The sequence below is a fragment of the Ambystoma mexicanum genome, chromosome 4q, assembly GCF_040938575.1.
Source record: "Ambystoma mexicanum isolate Mex_15411 chromosome 4q, UKY_AmexF1_1, whole genome shotgun sequence".
Classification (NCBI taxonomy): Eukaryota; Metazoa; Chordata; class Amphibia; order Caudata; family Ambystomatidae; genus Ambystoma; species Ambystoma mexicanum.
In genome coordinates this window covers 1,183,473,348-1,183,498,421 of record NC_090928.1, presented here as the reverse complement: position 1 = coordinate 1,183,498,421, position 25,074 = coordinate 1,183,473,348, and the positions used below count along the sequence as shown (strand labels likewise).

At 46.4% G+C, this 25,074-nt stretch overlaps 1 protein-coding gene and 1 non-coding gene across 2 annotated transcripts in view; one reads left to right on the top strand and one right to left on the bottom strand.

Moving 5' to 3' along the window:
* DNAH8 (dynein axonemal heavy chain 8) overlaps positions 1–25,074 on the top strand; it is an 8,835,797-nt gene that overhangs the window by 7,304,352 nt on the left and 1,506,371 nt on the right. The window contains exon 71 of the mRNA XM_069608756.1: positions 19,545–19,682. Within this exon, the coding sequence (XP_069464857.1) occupies positions 19,545–19,682 (138 nt within the window). The remainder of the gene's footprint in view (positions 1–19,544; positions 19,683–25,074) is intronic.
* LOC138468575 (U1 spliceosomal RNA) lies at positions 5,902–6,064 on the bottom strand. The gene has a single exon (XR_011268340.1). It is a non-coding gene; the product is annotated as a U1 spliceosomal RNA (small nuclear RNA).

Here is a 25,074-nt window from a genome sequence, read left to right as displayed (position 1 = left end):
ATCTCAGCGCCCCCTGGCGGCTCCGCCTTTGAGTTTTTAAGGTTGCTGGATCTCATGGCATCCTGTATTTTCCTGGTGCTGGAGGCCCAACTAAGAATGAGATCACTTCAGTGGGCTCTCAGATCCCAATGGTCTCATTTCTCAGGCTGCAAGACAGACCTTGTTCAAATCCCAAGCAGGATTGCACAGGACCTCTTGTCGGGGTGTGGGGGGGAGGCCCCCGTAAAGGAAACTGGATGGGGGAGAACCTTTTTGGAAACCGTCTCCGGAGATCACTGTAGTCACGCATGCTTCCCTCAAGGGCCGAGGTGCACATATGAGCGATTAGACAATGAGCCGACTATAGTCCCCAGCACAAACAAGACTACATATAAACCGGTTGGAGCTGAGGGTGATTAGACTGGCGCTGATGGCCTTCCTGCCTTCCATCCAGGCAGATTGTCCTGATAATGGTCGACAACACAGTGGCCATGCATTATTGCAACAAGATAGATGTGTAGGGTCACTACTATTTATTTATTTATTTATTTTAATTCTCATAATGCACCTAATGGCCCGCAGGCCTCAAAGCCGGGGCTGTGCAAGGAGGCAATGCAGCCCCGGTCTTGTGCGTTACAAAAGCTGATCTCCTTGTCTGCAGTTCACTTAGCTGGAACAGCGAATATGATAGTAGATGCTCTGAGGATGCAGTGCTGGATCTCCCACGAATGGGAGTTGGCTCAGGCAGCCCTTCTACAGAGCTTTGCCCACTAGTGGACCCCTCAGGTGGCTCCATTTGTGTCCAGTTCCAACAGGAAATGAGATCTGTTCTTTTCCAGGGAATTTTCCCAGAGAGGAGCGCTGGGGGACGCGCTCATAATGGATTGGGATTTTCCACTCCTATATTCTTTCCCACCAGTCCCCATCATCCCTCAAGTCCTAAGGAGGCTGATGAAGTTCGGGAATTTCATGATCTTGATTGCTCCAAATTGATTGATTGTTTATTTGTATAGTGCCTATACACAATGTGTTTCAAAGCGCTTCAAGGAGTGAGGGAACATGGGATAAAATAGATCACATTCTTACAAGTCCTTGAAACAATTCAGAATGTGAAATAACTATCGTAATAAGCCTGGTGACATTTCCGAAAGTGCAAGTGCTGAAACATGTATGGGGTAGAGGATGAGGGAAAATAAAATGAGTACTAACAAGCAGTAACATTACTATGCCTGACGACAATTGATGTTTGATTCTGCTTGTTCTCCTCCTCTCCCATGCCTGGTGACAATTAGGGTAGTGCCGGAAAATCGCAGTAGGGGCAAGGTGAGGGGAGAAGGGGAAGGGGAAGGTAAGATACGGAGGGGAAGGTGAGGAGCAAGAGAGGGGGGCAAAGACATGCAGCCATCAAAAATGTCTATGCAAAGGAAACATGAGGTAGCAGAGTACAGAGAGGTAGAGGAGGGAGGGAGGGAGGGAGAGAGGGAGGGACCACAACAAAGGAGAAGCAGGGGAAAAAGGGCAGAGGGGGCATTGATACAAATAACAGGGGCATGGCATGGGGTATGGAGGGTTAAGGAGCAGATAAGGGGAGATAGGAGGAGAGGGGGCAAAGAGACAAATAAAGGGGGGAAGGGGTTACAAGGGGAGCAACATTAGGGCAACAAAGGGGGGAGGGAAGGGGACAGAGGAAGCAATGCGGGGCAAAGGAGGAGGGTGTGGGGGGATAAGGGAAGCAACGGCGCATCAGAGGGGGTGGGTGACCAGGGAAAACAATGGGGTAATGGAGGCAGGGAGGGGGGAACAAGAGAAACAATGCGGAGCATTGGAGGGGGATGGGGACAAGAGAAGCAGCACGGGGCATCGGAGGAGGGAGGGGGGACAAGGGAAGCAACACGGGGCATCGGAGAGGGAGGGGGACAAGGGAAGCAACACGGGGCATCAGAGGGGGAGGGAGACAAGGGAAGCAACACAGGGCATCAGAGGGGGGCAAGGGAAGCAACACAGGACATCGGAGGGGGTTGGGGGCACAAGGGGAGAAGCACGGGGCAATGGAAGGGAGGGGGGACAAGAGAAGCAACACAGGGCATTAGGGGGGGAGAGGGGACAAGGGAAGCAGCACCGGACATCGGAGGGGGGTGTGGGGATAAGGGAAGCAGCATGGGGCATCGGAAGGGGGGAGAGGGGACAAGGGGAGAAGCACGGGGCAATGGAGGGGAGGGGGGAACAATAGAAGAACACATGGTATCAGAGAGGGGAGCGGGGACAAGGGAAGCAGCACCGGACATCGGAGGGGGGTGGGGGGACAAGGGAGCAACAGGGGGCATCGGAGGGGGGTGGGGGGACAAGGGGAGAAGCACAGGGCAATGGAGGGGAGGGGGGACAAGAGGAGCAACACAGGGCATCAGAGGGGGCAGGGGGGACAAGTAGAAACGGACATCGGAGGGGGGGACAAGGGAAGCAGCACGGGGCATTGGAGGCGGTTGAGGGGACAAGGGGAGCAACAGGGGCAATGGAGAGGGAGGGGGACAAGGGAAGCAACACAGGGTATCCGAGGGGGTTGTGGGGCAGGGGAGCAACAACGGGTCATTGGAGGGGGTGGGGGACAAGGGGAGAAGCAGCGGGCAATGGAGGGGCGGGGGGCCAAGAGAAGCAACACAGGGAATCAGAGGGGGAGAGGGGACAAGGGAAGCAGCACCGGACATCGGAAGGGGTTGGGGGGGACAAGGGAAGCGGCACAGGGCATCGGAGGGTGTTGGGGGGACAAGGGGAGCAACATGGGGCAATGGAGGGGGAGGTTTCTTCCTTGCACTCTTCCCCTCTGTGTATTTTGTTTTACTGCTATAGGAGAAGATCTAAGATGGGGAATTTGTGGGATTTTGCAATCCATTGGAAAAACAAATTGCGTACCCCTGGTAATGCTTTTTGTTATGGATTCTCCTCCCATAGATTCCTTACTGCCCTCCTACAATTACCTACAGATGGAGACAGAGAGACCTTTAAAGACGCCTCTGAAGTAAGAACACATCTTATTGTTTTGGTTCAAGTCCCCTGAGCTGCTGAGCATTGTGGAAAAATGTTAAACTGAGGTTATGGGGCATACATATATATGCTTCACACTGTAATTTTCAGGTGCAAGGAGTGGACGGTTTAAGAGATCAGCACCTAGGCACACCCTGACCCTTGCTGTTGAATAATTTGTTTGATTACAGCTGACTCTGCCCATGAAGTATCTAAGATGAGGAATCTGTGGGAGGAAAATGCATACAAATCATTAGTGTATAGCTTTTACAGTGAATGGCAACAGTACCACAACAATCAGTCAAGCTGTATGGTAAGCTCTCTATCCTTCTTCAGTGACAGGAGGATAAATAAACATCCTTTGCAATTTTAACCTTAATTTGAACATTTCTAAAATTGAAAAAATAAAATAAAAAAAGTACAGTGGTACCCAAGTCAAGATAGAATTGAAGGTTTGCTTGTGGACTTTTATAAAGACCTCTGCGAACCAAGCTGCTTGCAGGCAACAGCTTTTGTGTTCATATTGAGACTATTCTCCATCTACATGCCAAAGAGTACTTGTGTGTTTGAATAGCTATCGCTGTAAACTATTATGGAAGGTGGAGGTAAACGAGATCACACAAAGGTTGAGAGAAGCCACCCGCTGGATTTAGCTACTCTGACAGAAAATCAATTGTCTCCCTTTTAACATGTTGCTATTTGCAATACCTGAAGGGCCTCATTACGAGTGGTTCAGTATTGGTAAAACATAGGGTATTTCTAAATACAACATATTTTACCACTTTGCTTTATCACACGTTTAAAAACTCATATGTGAAAAATCTGCCTGCTTTTGTGTGGAGGTTAGTTCCTCCACACATGTGTTACCAGATGCAACATTACCCATATAATATATCCAAATGTGGCATTACCATCTGTCCCAAATGCATTTAAATGGTTCTCCAAAATGAGGATTAACTTTCAGTCATGAAGACTCTAAATCAGCGTTAACAGTAAGCAAGTTAGCGGTATTAACACAGGTACTATCAATAAACTAGTAATGAGGCCCTTAGGGTCAACCTGACATTGTTCCATTTAAAGGTGAGCTCAAATGAGAACGAATGAAATGGTTAGGCATTTCATGATCGCTCTGTTGTCTACCAGTATCCAATAGAGTACGTTTTCTCTTGTGGATTTTTGAGGCCAAAAGCCAGACTAACTTCCCTATTTAAGACTTTCTCTACAGTCGGTAGCCAACCATACACACACCTGCTTAAAATTCCATAAAGAAGTACAACTGGGAATTGACAAGAGCACCCATACAAAGGCTTGCTAATCCCTCGTAATGAAAGTGGAGCTAAGTGGTAGTCGGGCAGACTGGCGTGCTGTTTGGTTTGGGAAAGGCTTCACTCTTCTTGCGACTCGAGTGCCAGGAGGCACATGCACTTGGAAAAAGACTTTGTGCTGAATACAGGCATTTGGGCCTTTAATCCTTCAGCTACATCTACGCTTGCTGTGCTGTGCGGAGAGGAACGTACCTTGAGCTCCACCCCCAACAACAAAATCCTGCGGGACCGCGAAGCGGCCACGAAATGGAGCTAAGTGGCAGTCAGGCTAGCGGGCAACGGGTGAGTAGAACTTTTGTTCTCCCTCCCCTCACATCACTTGGGGGCTTGCTCACCTGCTCTTTGAAGATACCGGGTGTGGCTTGTAACTCTGGTCCTTTCCCTTAGTCTTATTTCCAAATCCCAACTCCAGACCAGTGACTAAAACAGACATGTAGAGTACACAGAGAATAGTGTGGAGACTGTGGAGTTTAGACCTTTTGATTCGTTACTAATAATTTGTTGTCAACTCTAAGTTCTCATTTCGTCGGCTGGACCGACAATTATGATTGAAATTTCTGCACCAAGAGAGGCGGTTGGTAACTGAAGACCGTCGCTAAAAGACATGGTTTCTTATTGTCCTATAGACATATGTGTAGAAATTGGCACTACAACCAAATCCCACCACAAAATCCTTGAGTGCCAAGAGGCATGCAATGCTCCTTTAACCTGAAATGTTGCAGCTGAGGACAGTGAGGCAAAAGCGAGTAGTGACTCAGTGGGTTCCTCTATACCAGGCTTGTCCAACCTTTTCAGTGGGCCGGCGGGCCAAAAGTATATTAAAAAGCGATATTGTGTGACCTTTGACACAATAGCATCACAGGCAGTGATAGCCATGCAGTCCTAAAGATAGCTTTTGGTGTCATGGGCAGTGATCAAAGGTTAGTTGCGTGTGATTTCTTTGAGTGTCTACGTGTTCATATTTTTCTGAAATCGTGGGGGCGACCGAGCATAGCGACGGAGCTACAAGGTTCTAGGGAGGATTTGGGTGGGTCCCCCCAAGAATTCGGAATTCATTTTCAAATATGGGGTTGAAATGGTGCATTTTACAGCAGAAAAGGTGACCAAAAAGCCATAAGTTTACAATCAGTTCTAAAGGGGAACATGAAAATTCCATGTCACCAACAGCAGAAAAGAACATTGTACAACACAACACATTTCAATGATATATGTGTCCACAGTGTAAGACAGCACTGTCACTGATGTAACACATTGTCATGCTGGTTGCACCCAAAATATGCCGCTGTAGCAACATGTCTATGCTGGCTGTTCCCAATTTAGGCCAGCATTGTCCTGTACAAAGCATGATTGATGCTGCCTGAGCATGTGCAGTGTGCCCAAAACATATGGCAGCTTATCTCTGTAACACACATTACTTCTGTGGTGATGAAGGAAGCATAATTCAATTCAACAGATAAAATGTGGAAAAGCGATCACCCAAAGGTCAACCTAATTGAAGAAATGCAATGTGAGCACAATCTTAAAGTATGCAACCTAGCAGGCCTAGTGCACACTTTACCTTTTCTTTCACCAATAAATCAGGGGGAGAGCACGAATGCAGCCCCCCACCACCAGAAATAATGCAGTCGTGCATCCCGCATTTGGGAACATAGCAGGGGGTCAGCAAATCCGATGTGCAATGGGTAAGCCTCACCCTGGGAGATCTGCCCTTGAGATCAGATTCTCCCCTGCCAGCTAAGTATGAGTTGCATGCAAGAGGGCAGGGGTTGGGTCAGTTCTGGGAAGCCCCGCTAAGCGAGGGTGAGAAGGCAGGCCCTGATCCAGCCCCAACATCCCACCCCCCGGAAGCTCTGAGCATCTGCAGAGCTGCCTGTCCCGCGTGTAGGGGGAAGCTCCAGCAGGCAGATCCCCGCAGAAGAGCAGATTGTAGAGCAGTTCCTTTCTCCCATCAGGCCCTGCTCGGCCTGAGATTGGTATAAATAGCAGGATGGCTCGAGCAAGCCTGTTGCGCTGGCCCCATTGACACCATCATAATCATCATGGACCTCGACGCTCCACCACCCCTGAATCTCAGAGTTCTGCTCAATGACAATGCTGAAGCTTTGACATCTTTGCAGTAACCATATGCCGTGTTGTGTCAGCCGAGCCTGCACAGCTCCAAAGGCAAGTATTCCCTTGTCCGGGCCCAGAGGTCACAGAGTATTCCAGTGCCATCTACTTGGCACGCCCTACTGTTCCCAGCGTTTTCTACCCGCAAATCAGCACCACTGCCAAACAGAACTGCTTCATTGGGGCCCATCGCTGCTGCTCTACGACTTGACCCCAGCCCAGCGCAAAGGCATCCATGGTACTGTCTGATGCTGAAAAGCCTGGCTGTGCTGAGATCCGAAAGACAAGAACTAAGGTATTTTGGGAACATAGTACTATTGTTTTTTGTGTTGCAACTGTATCAGCTTACACCTCTCCTGAAGGGTATAGGCTGCCCTCAGACTGCGCTACCAAAAGAGTGAAAATAAGTTATACCTGTTGGGATTGCCTGTTTCACTTTTATGATTGGGATCACTGCTGCATGGTATTAAGCGGTTTATAAATAACCTATCATATCAGATCATATCCTAGATCACAGATCAAGCTCATAAGCAACTTCCAGAAACCTGGCAGGTGGTCCACTGAGGCCCATTTGCAGGTTGCAGTGTGTTATTGGGGCACTACTAGCGTAACATATTGTGCTGTCCATGTGGTATTCGCCATGCTTTGATACCCCACTGGCCACATCTATAATGTCCAATGTACTTGGTATAATGCATAGACATTTTCATCAATCCGCACTGTGCTTAGAGGTAAACGTAACTGAGCTCCCGCTGTTCTTCTTTGTCTCGAGACGAGGAAAAAAAGCACTGCAAAGGTTAAGTTTCTCAGCTGATAAAGGTTCATCTTCGGTGACATTCGCAATTCAAAAGAACGATTTTTGGGGCAGACAGTCTGTGTCGCTGCAACCCCTGCTAAACATATGTCCAGAAATGACAAACCTTGAAAATAGCTCCGCACAATGGCCCTCTGAGCAGCAGCCCACGGCTAATCAGGGGTTCAGGAATCCACTGTGCTGCCCACGCCGAGAGGAACTCCTGCACAGCACCTGTCCACATAATCCTTAGCCCGGGCCAGCACTCTCCTCTCCTCACCTCACCACCTCCTCCCTTCATCTCGGCTCGCCTTTTGCCCCTCGGAGCACCATGCAAGAGAGGAACGGGCATGTCTGGGCCGGAGCCCCTTCCTCTTTTGCATGGTGGGTCCTACTTGCCTGAAATGGGATATTTAAATGCAAAGTAATTGCTACTATATTAATCCCATTGTTCATAGTTTGTGGGAGTACTGGGCAATTGTATGGACCCGCGCTCACTGAAAATGAATGGTATTCCCGAGGTAACCCTCACTATGCCGTGATACAAATTAGTCTCTCCTTCCTCCATCATCAAGTCCCAAGATATTCTTGACAAATTTATTTATTTATGCAATATTTGTCAGATATCCGACAAACATTGCAGAAATAAATAAAAAAACGCTTCGTGGCTGAGGACTGTAACTACCTCTGTTGACCTCATGGGGTCACCAGAGGAAGTTCCAGATGTGCACACAGGCACATTTAAAAAATATATATATATATATATATATATTTTTTTTTTTTACTCAAGAGTTGTCCGACATACGGCCTCGCGGGCCACATAAAATGGCTTGGCGGCCCGCATTGTGGCCTGCGGGCCGTATGTTGGACAAGCTTGCTCTATACCACTTGAATAATCGGAAAACCTGACTCAACCACCAACGGTCCCCGTCAAAGATGGGGCCTCGACCTTAGGCAAAGAAGACAGCAGCCATGGTTATACTGAAGGCCTTGGGACCTCAGAAGAAACCAGACAGACTTACACTTTTGGGGCTGTGCCTCAAAATAAACTATATAGCTCACATAATACAATCTTGGGCCATTCATCATGGAACCCAGGGGGCTGACTCCAGTTATATCACAATTAATACAACGTTTTACCTACATTCGTCCAGCTTCAGCCCCCATACTGAGCTGTAATGCGTCACCTGTCAGCCTGCCATCTCATGCGACATTACCCACTCTGGCTAAATCCACACACACTAACTGCCTTTGTGGACCCAATGCACTTTACTTTGATCAACAGTTGACGGCCACTCCTGCTTGTATGGGCTCTAGTGAAGGACTGTCACTTCAAGGTCCCACACCTTACAACCACTTGAAAGAGAATAAATTGCTCACAGGTTTGGAAAGGAGTGGTGCGCTAAGCCCAGAAACAACTTCACTGCCTGGATCAAGTTCTGACAGAGCTTGTAGACAGTTCTTGTGACCCCATTTTAAGCTTGCATGTAACAAAAAATAAACTGATAGTTTTCCACGTCCTGATGCGCAAATGCAAGCTTTGCAGAACACGACAAATGCAACTCGACCGCACATTCATGCAAATGCTGTAGATTAACCTGTAACCAGGAGAACTCTTTCCCGACCCCAGCTCTAACTATGTCTGACGAAGACCTGCTACTAGACCTTGTAGCAGCTCAGGTCGAGGAAAAAACCTCAACCACACCAGTAATAGATGCAAATATGATTGTGCCCTTTCCTTTAACCATGACATCCTTTACGAAGCCGTACGAATATATTGCGGACCAGCTTAAAGACCAAAATACGCTTTTGGCCATGTTACATTTGAAAATGATTTTTGTTGAGGGCATCATACCGGCACTCCAAGGGAACATGGACAATAACTCAGAGAACATACCAACATTTCTTCAAAGCATTCTAGAACCCATAATAAAAGAAAGATAAGAGAAGACTATGTACAAACTTCCAAAAAGGTGGCCTTGTGACTAACGATATTGTCAATAGGGACTCTTGGGCGCTTCCAAATGAAGACTTACCAATCCCTTCTCCTTCAACAGCTCTTCCAGCGAAAGACACAGGGATAGACGCAGCACAGGCGGCCCTAAAGGATATGGCCACCTTTTCTCAAGCAACACCACACAACAACGAAGCTCTTGGAACGAGAAATCCATCATCTCAGCCTCACCTTGGAAAAATGCTTAAATATCCAACATCGCAGATGTTTTTGAGGTTGTGGACCTCACGAAACCTACTCTTCAAACATCACTAAAGATCGAAGTGAGCGGCCTGACCAGAGGGAGTTCAGCACCCAACAAAGTGCCTGCCTGAAAACACATGGAATCCCTGTTACCTCTTCAACCGGCTCCTTGCCACCAACACCTTATAACTTTTCCAAATTACCAGAATTTCGATCTTCCACAAAGAATGCACGTTTAACTTTACCCATAAAAAGTGCAGCTGGGAGCAAACCTACTAAGACACAACTCATTGTAACCAAGAATAATGCACCACCGAGAGCAAACCAACAGGTATCCATTATAAAGAACATTAAGATATTAGAACTACCATCTTCCAACTCGCAACTACATACCACGGAAAAAATCAAAGCGGCTTCCCAAGGCAACAAACTTGCTCAACCTAGATGCTCTTTTTCAGACAATTTAAAGGTCATTCTGAAGTCAGCACTTGAGTTCCAGAGTAAGCAACTGAAACAGGAACTGGCTTCGGAATTAAGGAATTACACCAATACATATGAACGAGATTACCGAAGTGAGATAGACGATCTAATGCATCTCTCACTTACTCTGAAGAGTGGGAGGAGGTCGCCGAGAGGTTTCATTGGCAGAACACTTGGATACCATCAAATTCAACTATGAACAAAATGTCAAATCCTGCAGAAGAAGAAGAGAGCAGTAACAATTTGGATGATATTATTGAATGGCAAGGGCCTCACGACGAATTAGAACCACTCCCTCCATCATGGACTCCCTTAACGAACCTGAGGGCAGCACTTACGAACTTCAGAGGGGCGCCTCTTGGTCAGCACCTTCAGATGGAGAAGTGACGTATTTCTCCTCAGCCTCCTCATCCCTTAAGAGACCACTATAGAACATTGGAACAAAGAAGCCGAAATCTTGGTTGTCGGGGAACCTGGCGTGATAAAGAGCTACAGGTCAGGGCTCTGAGTTCTGACAACTTGAACAGACCTTTAACAACACAAAGAGTAGAGGAAATTAGAGGAGATGCCATGACCCGTATGTTACTTGAAAGAAAACTACACATAAAGGATGCCTTGACTCTTAACAGAGTGAATAGCCTAAGACTTTTTCATAGTATTAGATCGCTTGCAAACATCCAGTCTGGGGATCTTTATTGGATCAATTTTCCAGAGGAGTCCAGAAAAAGACAAAGTGGTCATTTATTTCTCCTCCGCCAGAATCAGCCAACTTCTTGAAAAAGAAGCTCCCTTACTAAACACCATGAGATTTGCCTTGAGAGAGGTAGTAGACTCTGAGCCGAAGGAAGTAAGAGAATGTACAGGTTTGAACAGAAGATCCAGAAAAGGCTGTGATGAGTCCAGCAGTAGATCAACTAGGGTGGCTCAGAAGCACATTTCTTGGAACATCGCCTCCAGCACCCAACATCCTTATGAAAGATGAACGCAACTGGACAATTTTAAAATTGTCATGGACTGAACTTTAACGGAACTCCGAACAAGAGCAAGCCCTTACACAATGTACAGGTGGAGGAGGATGTTGAAGAATGGCACTGTTGCAGGCACCTTGGCTTCACAATCTTAATGCTTAAAGCCTGGGACAAAAGTGACACACCGAGATTTCATCATAGGTTGCTGGAACACGAGAGGCTACAAGCACTTGACAGGTGCAGGTCCTGCAAAATCTGAAGTCTTCTATGTGGTTTGTCTCCAATCCAAGAGTCATGCCTAAGAGACACATCCTTTTTGAGGGCTTCTCTATGTACCTGAACCCCGCCAAAAAAGGGCCCACCGGAAGACCAACAGCTGGACTCCTCATACTAGTAAACAATTTCAGCGGTATGAGAGCCTTAAGGACATGGAATCTCGTCCCTTATTCAAATCATACTCCTTGGGAGGAAAAAAGACTTCAAGAATAACTCCACAGGCGAGTTGCTGATTTGCAACCTGTATTAGAACACTAAGGTAGCATCTTCCACTGCCTTCGTACAGCAGGTCATGGACGAAGTGGATAATGCAAGGGCAATTAAACCTGATTTGAATATCATCTTGTGCAGTGGCTTACATATTCACTGTTTTAACAACTCAATGATTCTAATACAAAGGTCGGGACCACACATGCTGGAGCAAAGAACTCTCCTCAAGACACATCTTAATAACTAATGGAGCAGTCAAGGGGGAAGCAGGGTGAAGACATGCAGATATTGGACTATATCTTCATCTCAGAAAACCTGCAAACTCGGTGTAAAGACTGGAGGGGGGTCTGTACTTCTGCTCATGGTAGAGGAGAGGCACAGACGACCCCAGCCAAGATTCTCTATTATTGGTAAACGTGGGCGAGCAATCAAGGCCTATCTTCTCAGGAGGCGATGCAGGCTGGTTCTTAAATACAGTGTAGTCGCCAAGCCCCCACATGGAATGTGCACACACTGTATTAGTTAAAACACAGTCTTTATATAATTAAGTTCAAGGTTATGTACACAATCACAATGACTCACTTTGTGCACAGTAAATGAGCAATGGCAAATATATATAGTTGTACGTGGTACCACAATTATTATTAGATTCCATTAAAGTGCATCAACTGTACTCTGGTTAAATGTCAAACAAATCAATTAATAGAGGTAACCAACAATAGACATAGGAGGAAAGCAGTTGGTGAAAACAATTGGAAGAATACTGGCCCCTACCACTAAACACAGTTCTGTGTGGAGACCTCCACCCCTCCCACCTGGGCAACCTGTAAAGTAAAAATATATCACAAGCCCATTCCATATATATTATTCTAGAAGTCTTGTTTCCTTCTAAAATAGTTCTACAACCCCAATGTACCTGGAATGTACCTGGAATAGCAGAGTTAGTCGTCGGGTCATCGACGGATCCTTTTTGAGTGGCTCCCTTTCAGGCAGGAGCCACAGATCGTCGAGATCCCACGAGGAAAAAGGGGTGAATGGCGAGGCGACAGCTTTGTTCGTTCCTAGTGGTGCTCGGCGACGACGGAGCGTTGGCATCCTGCAAGGAGGAGGCTTGCAGGGCACCTCGATGGTGATAGTTCAGGACCGCAAAGAGATTGTGAAGAACTATGGGCCAGCAAGGGTGTTGAGTTGTCTGCGTCTCTAATGTCATCAGGTGGCGGGAAACCCACCGGTGGATGCTCCTCGGCGTGTCGGCGGCCTCGGCTTTCTCCGGCGGGAAAAACAGTCGCCGGTGCAGGCGAGAGCGCCCTTGGATCTAATGTTACTTAGGCAAAGGGAGCACGGCGGCTCCGGTTGGCGACAGCGGTCGACGACAGTGATGGACAACAGTGTCCGAGCACTTCTCCTTGTGATTCCGTGGCGGTCCCCGTCTCCGGTCGGCAGCCTGTCGTAGGTCTGTCTACCAGGGAGCTTTGGCAAAGATCAGCTGCTGCACAATGGTCCCTCGTAGCTTGGGAAGAGGGCGCCTTACCAGGTCCTCTCTGGGTCGGTCCTTGGAGACACCGCAGCTTTCAGATCGACGAAGTAGAGCAACAGCAAGACTTCTCTTCCAGCAGGGCTTCAATTTCAACTCCAGTTTCTCTTCAGCTTCTGAACATGAATTTTAGCAGTGAGAGGCCCTCAGATATACTAGTTGATCGCCCATTCATTCTGCTGGGTCACACTCAGGCAACCAGTCGGTCAGAAGGGCATTCATTCAGGCAGGCAGCCAATCAGGTGCATAGTGCATTCAGGCCATTCACTTCTCTCCAGACACTCACAACAAGTTAGTTGTATTGGGACAAGTACCCAGCCATTCAACACTGCATTCATACCAGTTTCGGGCAGGGCTATCTCAGTGATTGTGTCAAACACCAGAAACCAGACATCCACAACAAGAAGTGCATATTGGTCGCACACTCCATTCACCCAGGTCCCACCAACAGGGTGTACCCACAACATAGTCATTGGGAAGGCTCCAGCCAGTCTGGCCTGGACTTCACAACAACACCATATATGGAACTTCCACCCAACAGCCAGTCAGGGGGAAGGGACAGAGTCAGGCTTCCCAGGACTTTGGGAAAACAAGGTAACAGGCAATGGAAGGCAAGAGGCCACAGGGGCCATCTTGTTTCCTATCAGCAGGGCCTGGGTATCCCAAAATGGATACTCATTACACCTGTCAAATTCAGCATGGAGCTGCCACCAGCCCATACCCTGTTCTCTGGGCCACACACAGGTGCCCAAAAACATACACTAGGGGCACAGTGTTGTACCCCCACCCACGGGTGCCATAAGGGTGTCCCATGGGTCTGTACAACAAATCAAAGGAGAGAGCTGCACCGCCAGGAGTCCCACATGAACTCCTGTGTGGAAAACACGACACAACACACGATAAAAACATTAAAGGACAAGGATACGGAGGCCCTGTCCCTCCGATGCATTTCCAACATCACACTCGGCTAAAGGAGATGGTGGTAATTCACACCATTCTCAGTGACCATAACCTCTTGAAGATGCAGATCTCATATGAAGGCAATATAGAAACTGTAACTAAGACAGCTGCCATCGGATTCCAGCCTGGCAGAAATAGACTCAGATTAACATGCACAAACATTTCCGCTCTTACAGTTGCTGTAGGTGAACTTGGCAAATGTGCCGATGTAGATTATTCAAAATACTTGTCCATCTATGAAGAAGGAAGAGCCACTGGTGGTAAGACCACTTTCACAAACTAGCACAACTTCGACATGGTAGTATTTGTGAGGAAGAAAGCCCTGATTCATCTTAAAAATGCTCATAGAAAACATTCTTATCCACATAGTTAGGATGCCGCTAAGAAAGGCATCGCAAACTACAAAAATTGGCTGAAACAAAACAAATACCTACTACACCAACAAGATGTGGAGTACATGTTGAAGCTGGTAGTCACAAAAAATTCCAGAGATATGGCAAATTTTCAACAACATGGACGCCCCTCAACAGAGTTTATTATCCAACTCTATTTGGGCCGATGACTGGGTAATACACTTTACTGCTCTTTTTTCAACTACTATGGCTGAACCAGTATGTGGTCAAGATCCGAACTTCCACAACTGGTCATTCGAAACCAGCAGAGAGGATATACTGGATTTAATCAAAAACTCAAGCAACTCAAAAGCGGCTGGCCCCTGACGGCTTGACCAATATGATTCTTAAGAGGCATCCCGAAGAATGGGCTGACTTCATCTATAGCCTGTTGATCATAGTGAAATTTAAGAGGAACATTCCTGCTTCTTGGATCACCTCAAATGTGGTCCCGATTTTCAAGAAGGGTGACAGGGCAATACCATCTAACTACAGACCTATTGCCCATCTTGATGTTATTGGCAAAATATTTACAGCCCCAATACTGAGACATCTAACTGCCTGGAGCAAGGCAGCAACACATTGTGACTACTGGCAGTCGGGCTTTGAGAGGGTCACGGGAACTGCACTGAATCTGTTTCTGATCAACTTATTAAAGATGAGAACAACAAAGAACAGCAAAAAGATCTACCTGGCCTCAGTCGAACTCTCCCAAGGCTTTTGACATGGTGAATTGACAGACCTTATGGTCAAAGCTTAGAGCTTGGGGCTGTGTTAGTCAGAAACCTGTGCAGTTCCCTCTGGGACCACTGCAAAAGATTTAAGACTACAGGTGGTTGGCAGTAAACCCAATTCCAATTGGTAGCCGTCTGTACCACCCAGATTTACCTGGTAGCTGTGGCTGAGCAGTCAGACTTCGCTCAAGAAGAGTTAGGCAGTATACAGAGTATTCACAATAGGTCAAAAGAACACAGTAGAACAAGCAAACACTCACTAGAGCTTGGTGTAAAAGATCACACATCTAGTAAAACACACTGGCACCAATATCAAGCAGTTCCAAAACACGGTCCCTAAAAGATATACACTCCCTTCATTCGATTAGTTAGACAAGTCTTAAGTAAAGCAACACTTATTTTCAGACAGCGGTGAGCGCTTAACGAAGATGGCACTCTAATCAATCAGTTTAAAAGGGAGAGAAAGGCAGAGCAAAGATAGAAACAGATCCCAACACTTTCGGAAGAACACAGTAGGAGAAGGAGGCAGGTTAAAACCGTAAAGTCAAAGTTAACAAGGCCGGACCCGCTTTAAGAGGCTCCGGTCGAAATGTGTCTAAGGTCACACGGTTCAAAGTGCCCAAAAGTCTCGCAATAAGTTCAGAAAGAGTTGGACCAAAAAGAAAGGGACCAGTTAGATGGTCAAGGCCGCCAGCCCAGTCCAGAAGGTTAAGGGATTATTGTTACCTTGTAGCAATCTTTAGAAAAGGAGGCCTGGCGGACACGGTACCTTAAAATGGTGAGAACGCTCCAGCGGGGGCAGTTGTTCCTGGCAGCGGGTGCAAGTCGGTGCTTTGTCCGGAGGAAGAGAGGATCTCGTCGGGGAGGAAAGCAGGAGTCTTTTGCACTGCCGGGGAAGAAACCAGCCGCAGAGTTCTCAATTAAAAGGAGCGGTCCTTTTATTCGCGGTCCAGTGGTAAGTGGCTATCCGGTTGCCGGGGTGCTTGGCACGGGCAATTCGGCCACAAGACGTCCTGGGATGCGAAAAAGGAAGGTAAACTGGTTGTGCCCACCAGTCATGGGAAGAAGACTCTCCAGCCGGGAGATCTCCTCTGTCGTTGGGAAGTGGTGAGTCGGTTCAGCAGGGCTCCACCGGTGGTGTCGTCGTAGCAGGCCGGCTCAGCTTCTCCCTCGTCGGATTTTCAGGTCCTGTGGCGACTTCTGAAGTTCCAGTCCCAAAAGCCCTGCTTTTATGCAGCACACCCCCATTCACTCAGCCTAGCTGTCAATCAAACATGCTAAGCGGTGAGCCGGCTGGCTCACCACTTGGGCCAATCACACAAGAGTGCGACTTGAGTTACCAAGGTAACTCAGTCCAGGGTGCCTAAACCCCCTCCCACACCCCCTGTGGTACCAAGAGAGAGGCACCACTTTTGGAGGCTTCTGTGAAGAAGCCCGCCAAAAAGTGGAACAAAGGGCTCGACCTTTGGTTTGGAGTTACAGAGGCGAACACAAACGCCATTTTAAAACCGAGTTCTGGCAGAAAATACCAACCGGTGAATTAATATTAAATAAATAAACCGGCGGTGTGTTAGAGGCTATGTTAAAAAGTATTAGCCTTGAACAATGGGAAAATCCCATAGAGATATATTTGCGGTTGAATATAAAAAGTAGTATCCACTGCCACCAGCCAAAACTCGATGACGGGGGACGGGACAGTGCCCCCTCGAATACCAGACCCAGGGGCAATCGAATTGCCCCTACCAGTACGTCCACAATATGATGGTTTGTACTGGTTCTGTTAGTAATTTGGGACTAGTAAAGCCAATGGTGACTTCACATGCCCTGGGAGACAGTAGTCAATCCCAGGGTATGGAGTCTATAGTGGGGGGTCACTATGACACCCCAGTGTTACTGCACGGAGGGTGCTGTGTAACACACATACCAAAACATGAGAGACCCTATGGAGTAAAAGACCCCATAGCCCATGAAACACATTAACATTCAAAGGAACACCATAAATCATGTCCAAGAGTGGGAGAAAAAGAGTCTCACTCTTGGCAGGAGAAAAAAACAAACTCCAGAAATCCAGCAAAGCTGCTGGGGGACTCACTAGGTTAGGAAATTCAGCCTAAACAGAGAATTCTCCCTAACTGGCTGCCCTACTGATCTGCAAGAAGCTGTAGAGGCGTTTCACTTGGAAAAAACAATTCAAATACGACTTAACAAACTAGGTGATATGACAACCCCGATTAAGACAACAGTGGGCCTTCAACAAGGCTGTCACCTTGCATCGGCAATTTTTAATTTATATACATCGGACATGGGAGACGCCTTCAATGGGATCAGATTCTTTCCACCATCCAAATCTGGAATTTCGGTAAATTGACTCTTATATGCTGACAACGTGGTAATCTGGTAATCATGGATGAGACACCAATAGGCCTCCAGCGCCAACTAGAGGCACTGGCCTCTTTCTTGCCAGCCAATGATCTCCAAATTAACACCTCAAAATCAGCAGTCCTAATCTTTGGTAAGCCTCAAGGGAAAGGCACAAACACGTATGGCTGCCATATGGCAAGAAAATTCCAGAGACTACACAAATGACTTATTTGGGCATATCTGTAAACAACAACCCTAACGATGCCCCAATGGAAGCTGACCTAAAAAGAAAGGAAAACGCTGACCTAAAAAGGAAAACAAAGAGTCCCTCAGCACAGGCTAAACTCATAAGATTACCATATGAAGGTTACTCCTACCTCAACCTATGGGGAAGAAGTATCACTAGCACTGAGCTGGAAAGTGTGGCAGTACTTGGAAGGCAAATTCTGGAGATATGTTCTCGCCCTCCCCTAACTGTATCCCAGTAACAGTAATTTGGAAAGAGCTGGGTCTTACCTCTCTCTTGGCAGTAACTGTCTGGAAGTCTTTCATTTTATCGAAAATGCTTAATGCCATCAGCAACAGGAGAGTTTTCAATGCTGGATCAAGCCCTCTATAACAGTAAAGACTGCATACTGGTGGAATGAAGTGACAAATGTAAAGGATGCCTGGAGTCCATCAATGCATCAAAAAAACACTCAAGGAGAACCCTGATCTCATGAAACGAAAACTATACAATCAGGATTGGATCGAGACATTAGACTCTATTTCCAATTACAAACTTTACGGGAAACACTGCAATGTGTCGAGTAGGCGTGGATTGACTTTACCATATTTAGTAAAATTTCCTTCGGACCACCTGCGCAATCAAATGTTAAGACTATGCTTCAACTTGTTGCCAACTCAGGAGATGCTTGAAGTAAGGAAAACAAAGGAAGCAAAAGATTACCATTGTAGACTGTGTAATTATAAAAAATAGTCTATCTACTACCTGGTTATGTCTTACCCTGCTGTATCCCACATCAGAACAAACCTGCTGGGAAATCTTTTTGTTGACAACCAAATTTCAACTAAAGGCCACATTTGGCTTTTCCTTTGCAAGGGACACGTCTCTCTTTGATCCTTACTCTCTTGGAATTTGTTGTAACAATTTTACAATTACTTGATGCTGGCTGTTCTGCTTAGCATCTTTAGACTGGTCCAGAAGAGGAGGATCCATCCTGGTGCTTTCATGAAGACTGACGAATATGTAAAATACTTCTTTTAATGTTACTATGTGTGGAATATGACAAATTGACCCGTAAAAGCTAAAGGTCATAACTGGGTTGGGTTGCTTAGCTTCACTTGCAGATAGTGCTCACTTTGGCAGCAATGACACTCCTAGCCCAAAAATGGAAAGGAGCAGTGGTCCCTACCACACAGGTCTGGCTCTGCGAAGTCTGGGAGCTAGTGAATGGGCTACCTGCGCTATGAATAATAACTTGCCCAGATTTGCCAGATATTGGTGCAGGAAGTCCTGACATTCTTCAGACAATTACAGAACCCATGGGTGCCCCCAGCACCTGAGACCCTTGGACTTAAGCTGATGAAACCACACAAATCAACCTCACAAAGTTAAAGAGGCATAATGGATCCTAGGAGGGAGACGGGAGTGGACAGGGGGGGGTGGGGTGAGGTGCGGGGGGAACGGGGAGAGAGGGTGAAAGGAATTGGTTGAGGAAAGTAGTTTGCTGTAAAATAAATAAACATTTCTTTTAAAACAACATATGAGAGACATGTCTCAATCTAATACCATTCTTTTCCAGCCTTGGTAATACATTAAGTTTTTCATTGTTTTTTCATTCAACAACATTTAAGTCTAAATTCATAACATGTCTCAGTGCAAGATCTCTTCCTGGGTCCTACACAAAGAATGATACAGAGTCTGCATAGACAGCTCTCTGAATGCAAGCACACAGATACTAGTGTCCATTATTTTTTTAATAGATTTGATGATTTTTCTGTGACTTTATATTTTCAGGACCAGAAATTATAGTACAAGAACTAATGATATTGACAATTCTTCTTGAGAGTTCAAACTTATAACAAGGGATTTTGTACATTTTTGACTCTTTGATGTCCCATTCAGAAGTGTAGTTTCAGAAATTATTGAATGAAATACTGTACTTTAACTTCCTAATAATTATATGGCCATACTGTTTTTCTTAGGCTAATTTGGCAAAGCAGGAAGTACGGCTGCGAGCAGCCAATGGTGAGCTAGCTGCTGCTCAAGCCACATTGGATGAGAAACAAGGTGAACTGGATAAAGCACAAGCAAAGTTTGATGCAGCAATGAAAGAAAAAATGGTATGAAATGTTAATGTGATTTGTTAATTGACAGAAATTGTGAAGATTAGTTTAATATTGAATTCCAGATACAGAATGACATGCCTATAAACTTGTCCAGTTGTGTGACTCCTTTTATGTACTTCACATTTTAGTATAATGTGAATAATCCATCTACAACATCTGAAAAAAACACCAAAGGTTCTCTGGATTACTCTGGTGTATCCCTCCAGTACTACCAGCAAACTGTAATGACGTTTCTGTAACTTGGTCTGCTGGAATTACCTGCAGATTCCAAGTGGCGGAAATGCATGTAAATCCCATTCCATGGAGTCCCCTAGGATTTTGTAAGGGGAATTGCTGATTTTTCAAGCACTGGTATTACTGTGCCGGTAATACCAGCAATTCTTTGATATACCTCCAGCTCAGAGCAGGAACAAATCCACCACCCTAGCAGCAAACTTGAAGTGTGTTGGTGCGTTAATGGGCCGGTATGCGGTAATGCTGCCATTCTATTACCGCACCGGCACACTCGTAATGAGGCCCAATGTCTTATTTTGCTCACTTCTGCAAGTCCCCTCCATCTTTTCCATGGTCTCATTGTCGCTCAGGCCAATTATCCTTAGTATGTTATATCCATACATTAGTGGGGATGTCACACATATGTTTGTGAATCACTTATGAGGAATACAGCCAAGATTCCCCCTAGTCTCTCTGGGTCAGTATCTTGACCCAGACAGATGTAATGGTTTTGGTTGGTGGCAGTGCTCATTGATATACTGGCAGCACAGGTTGTAGCCATTTTGACTCACAGGAAGCCCTTTCTTCCTGGAGGATCCCAAAATGGAGTCTCTAGTTGTGTAAAATCCAATAGGTACGCAACTGTGATTTGTTGCCCTTGTATGTGATTGGGTGAAGACGGGGAATAACCATGTGGGGGGTTATTTTTTAACAGGCGCTCCAGGCAGCAGCTCACAAAGAAATGGCTAGCTTTGCCTGTCAGTGCCTGAAGAGGTAAATTCTCTAGAATCCACACCTCTCTGTGTTTGGCAGTTAAAGTTTGTTTGTGGTGGCCAGCCCTCGATCCGCTGGCCATCTAATGTTTGAATGGTGCATGTGTGATTAATGGTGCATTTGTGTATGGTTGGTAGTTAGGGTGATCCTCTACTTCCTGGTTTGGCATACAAGCTGCGGCTTAGCCGGGATTTTTTGACAAGTGGGGCTTGAAGGTAATGTAGTTGGGCCCACTGCAGTGATATTAACATCTGTAAATGCCCACAAAGTGCTGCTAGGTGGGCACTGACAGATTATTTTTGGTGGGCCTTTCCCGCTCAGGCCCTACCTTGTCTATGCCTCTGCATACACGCTTACACAACTGTCCAGCATCTTTTGGACTCCAAGAACCTTTATGTTGAAGGTCTGCCTCTCTGTCAAAAAAGTGTGTTCTCTGCTTCTTTACGTTGATCCAGCAAGCAGTCTAGGTCTCTCCTGTACTGCATCCATTTGACTCGCAGCATGGCTTTTGCCTTTGCAGAACATCTTTTTTTTACTCTTTGACTGTATAGCAGGACACTAGTACCATTCGACCAGCTTGGAGATCCATATTGAGGTGCTCTTTAACTGAACTGCATCCTGTGACCACAGGTATGGGTAACCATTTCTGTAAGAACAGTCCTAAGTCACAGAGCCTCTATTTCTTTACTTGTACATCTTTAGGTGGCACTGAACCCTGCTGGGCGTGTTGGTCTTCTGAGGAGCCAGGAATGAGACGCAAACACAGTGGTTTACTGTTTTGGTTGCAAACCTTTATTAAATGGTTGGTAAATTCCTGAATATCCCCAATCTAGGAGGTATTTCCCCTACCTCAACCAAAACTAATGGGTTTGTCCTTTATCAAGATGTCCAAAGCAGAAATATGTCCTGTGTCCAAAATCCTATTCTGACCCTCACACTCCTAAACTAACTCTAAGGTTCAAAGGAGATTGTCTCTCGCTTTCAAAGTGTGCAAATGTTCAAATCCAACACATGTATAGATCCAAACAACATGTTCCAAATGATCAATCTTCATAGATCCACGGGATGGCTCCCTTCCCCAGGTTTCTTTTACCAAAACGTTCAAGCAGAGAATAATCGAGTTCCTTGGGGCCCAAAAGGATAACTCTCTTCTTTTGGTATAACAATCCACTCCCGGGGAAATGACTCCCTTCTCCAGGTTTGTCTTCACATTCAAAGAGGATTGTAATCCTAAAGGCATGAGTCCTCCTTAGAATTTTCCTTTTATTGTATAGCAAATTGAGTGTGGGTCCCAGACTTGCAGGTCACCTAGTATACTCGCCGCCCACATACTTTTCCAGATTTACAATAGTTCGTAATCTCAAGTACATGGCTCGTCTTTTAGATTTACTTTCGAATGGATTGTTGTGTCCTCCCATGTATTCCTCATCTTAGATATTGGTATCGTCAGCTTTCCTGCTTCGGAAAAAAGACTCCCCACCAGATGGCACTGTGCTCATGTCGTGGCATCGATGTCCCTCGGGGCTTCCGAAGATTGTCAATGTCATCCGTAGTATAAATGGTTCGAGCCACGCCCGTTGGCTTCAGTTCCGTTTTTCCGAAAGCTTTTGCTTCTAGCTTTAAAAGGAACCAGAAAAGCAGGAAGAAAATGTCTATTACTGACCCCCATCGAGTTTGTCTCTGGTGCCTCTGTCCGGACCATCAAGTTGACGAGTGCGGTTCCTGTCAGACTATGAAGAACAAAGCTCTCAGAACGAAGAGGTAAATTGGCGGTGGGGGAGGAATCTTCGAAGAAAAATAAGGACTCTGCATAGCCCAGGGAAAAGTCCAGACGTAAATCAAAGAAATCTAGGTCGAGGAGTCGGTCAAGAAAATCTTCGTCTTCGAAGAATAGGCATCACCGATCTCCCTCTTCCTCTTCTTTGTCGTTCTCTCATACAGGGGTTATCACCTGTCCATCAAAACATGATTTCCCAAGAAAATGGGAGGCTTTTAGAGCCTCAATGATGCGAATCTTCGAGAATGCGGGCCAGATCCCCTCGAAGAAATTGTGTGAAGACCATGCCCGGCTCATTCTAAACATGGCAGAGGAAGGTCGGAGACTAGACGTTCTCATTCCGGTGTAGAATCGTCGAGGGTGTCGTCGACCAAAACCTCGCCGACAACTCATAAGAGCAAGAGAGGCCTATCGGTGCATAAACCAAAGGCGACGCCAGACAAAATTCCATCGGGTGACAAACCGTCATCGAAGTCTGTGTCGAAGGTCTCCTCGACGCATCTGCCGAAGACTTACTCAACGCCAGTGTCGAAGGTTGCAGCAACACCTTCTTCGACGGCACCTACATTGAAGGCTCCTTCGACTTTATCAAAGACATCATCGACAATATCAGCGCCATTGACGCCTTTGTAGAGGGCAACATTGATTCTGGTACCAATATCGACACCTTTTGCGAAACCAAGGCCAATGCCTTCACAAACCACAGGTAACATTGTTCACGCTGTGTCAAGAAAAGACTTTTCAAGCCTATGGCCTCTATTTATGAGGAACAATCCTTTGAAGAGGAGATTTCCCCTTTTGGGGTAAAAAATGGTAATAGGGATGTCCCAGAAGAATGAATTGATCCTCAGTCCAAAATGTCTGATCTATATGACTGTCTACAAACAGCTAGTGCTATAGACACGTCTCCTGAGTTGGAATTCGATAAGCCTGGCCCTGCTGATCATGCAGAATCTGCATATAGAAATATTATGAATAGGGTGGTGGAGTTCATGGGGTGGAACAGAAATTCACTCACTTACAAACAGGATGACATGACAGACATTCTCATTCAAGGTCCTCAAAAGGATCCTGTTCTTCCTTTTCACAAAGCACTCCAGAGGAAGATTATGGTCACATTGGAAACCCCAGAATCTGGACCAGCAATGAACAAAAACTTTGCTAGGAAATACAGACCTTCTTCTTCTGCCCTAACTATTGAACTAAGCATCGTACACCTGAGAGCTTAGTAGTCCAGGCAGCTAAATCCACTAGACAATCTGCATACCCTTGTATTCCCCCAGATAAGGATGATAAACAATTGACGCCAAGTCGCAAAAGGTTTTTTCTTCGAGCAGTATGGCTTTAAAGTCAACAAATGTGACCTGCACCCTTCCAAGATACACATACACCGTGTGGGATTGTATTAGTGCAGAGGCTGACCACATTCCTGAGGGCGAGGAGCAAGACAGCTTACTCGCGATTGTGAAAGATGGAAAAGAGGCTATGGGGGAATGCCTTCAATCAGGACTGGACACTGCTCACAGCCTCAGCAGGTCCATGGCGTCTAGCACAGTGCTATGCAGGTTTGCATGGCTTAGAAAGTCGGGCTTTGCACCGGATATGCAGGCCAGACTTCTTTATATGCAATTTGATGGCTTGAGGTTGTTCAGCAGCAAGGCGGATGAAAGTTTGGAGAAGCTGCAGACCGCCAAGGCGGCGGCTAAGTCACTTAGCGCCTCCATACGACAACCTCAGCAACACTCCTACTCAGGCTCATCTTCCTGGAGGGGTTGTCCTTTTCTTTTTGTTTTTATTCCTCATTTGGAAGAGGAAAAGGACAGGCTAGTCGAAGAGGACAAAGAAAATTTGCTCGGGGTGGACGAGGAAAGGGTGCTAGATCAGCCCCAGCAGTGGCATCTGTCCCCTCAGACACTGCTGGTGCCGCCGCAAAGCCACTCTGAGGCCTTGACCCACAAGATTCCGGTGGGAGGCAGGATCTCTCAGCATCTGAATGAATGGCAGGGCATTACGTCAGATGTTTGGCCACTGGAAACAGTGGCTCAAGGTTACTGCCTTCTTTTTCAAAAAAGGCCTCAAGACCATCCACCGGGTTAGAGCTCTGTCAAAATTCCAGATCTGCTCCTGTTGCAGGAAATTTTAACCCTGCTAGAGAAAGGTGCAAGAGAACATGTACCTGTGGCGGAGAGGAACAAGGGTTGGTATTCCCCATACTTCCTCATCCCAAAGAAGGCTGGAGGATTGAGACCCATCTTGGATTTAAGAAACTTCAACAAGTTCCTCAGGAAGGACAAGTTCAAGATGGTAACCCTTTCTCAGATTCTTCAGGCTCGGAATGTTTGGTATCATTGGACCTTCAGGATGCTTACTTTCATGTGCTGTTCCATGCAAAGCACAGAAAGTACCTGAGGTTTGCGATTGGCAGTTCTCACTTTCAGTTTTGAGTTCTGCCATTCGGGGTGACCTCCGCCTGAGGGTTTTCACTAAGCTGATGGCGTTAGTGGCAGCCAGTCTCAGGAGAGGGGGGGGATTCATGTCTACCCCTACCTGGACGATTGGTTAATCAGCCCAGGTTCACCCGAACAGGCCCAGGAACATCTGAGCATGGCCTGCCACTTGTTA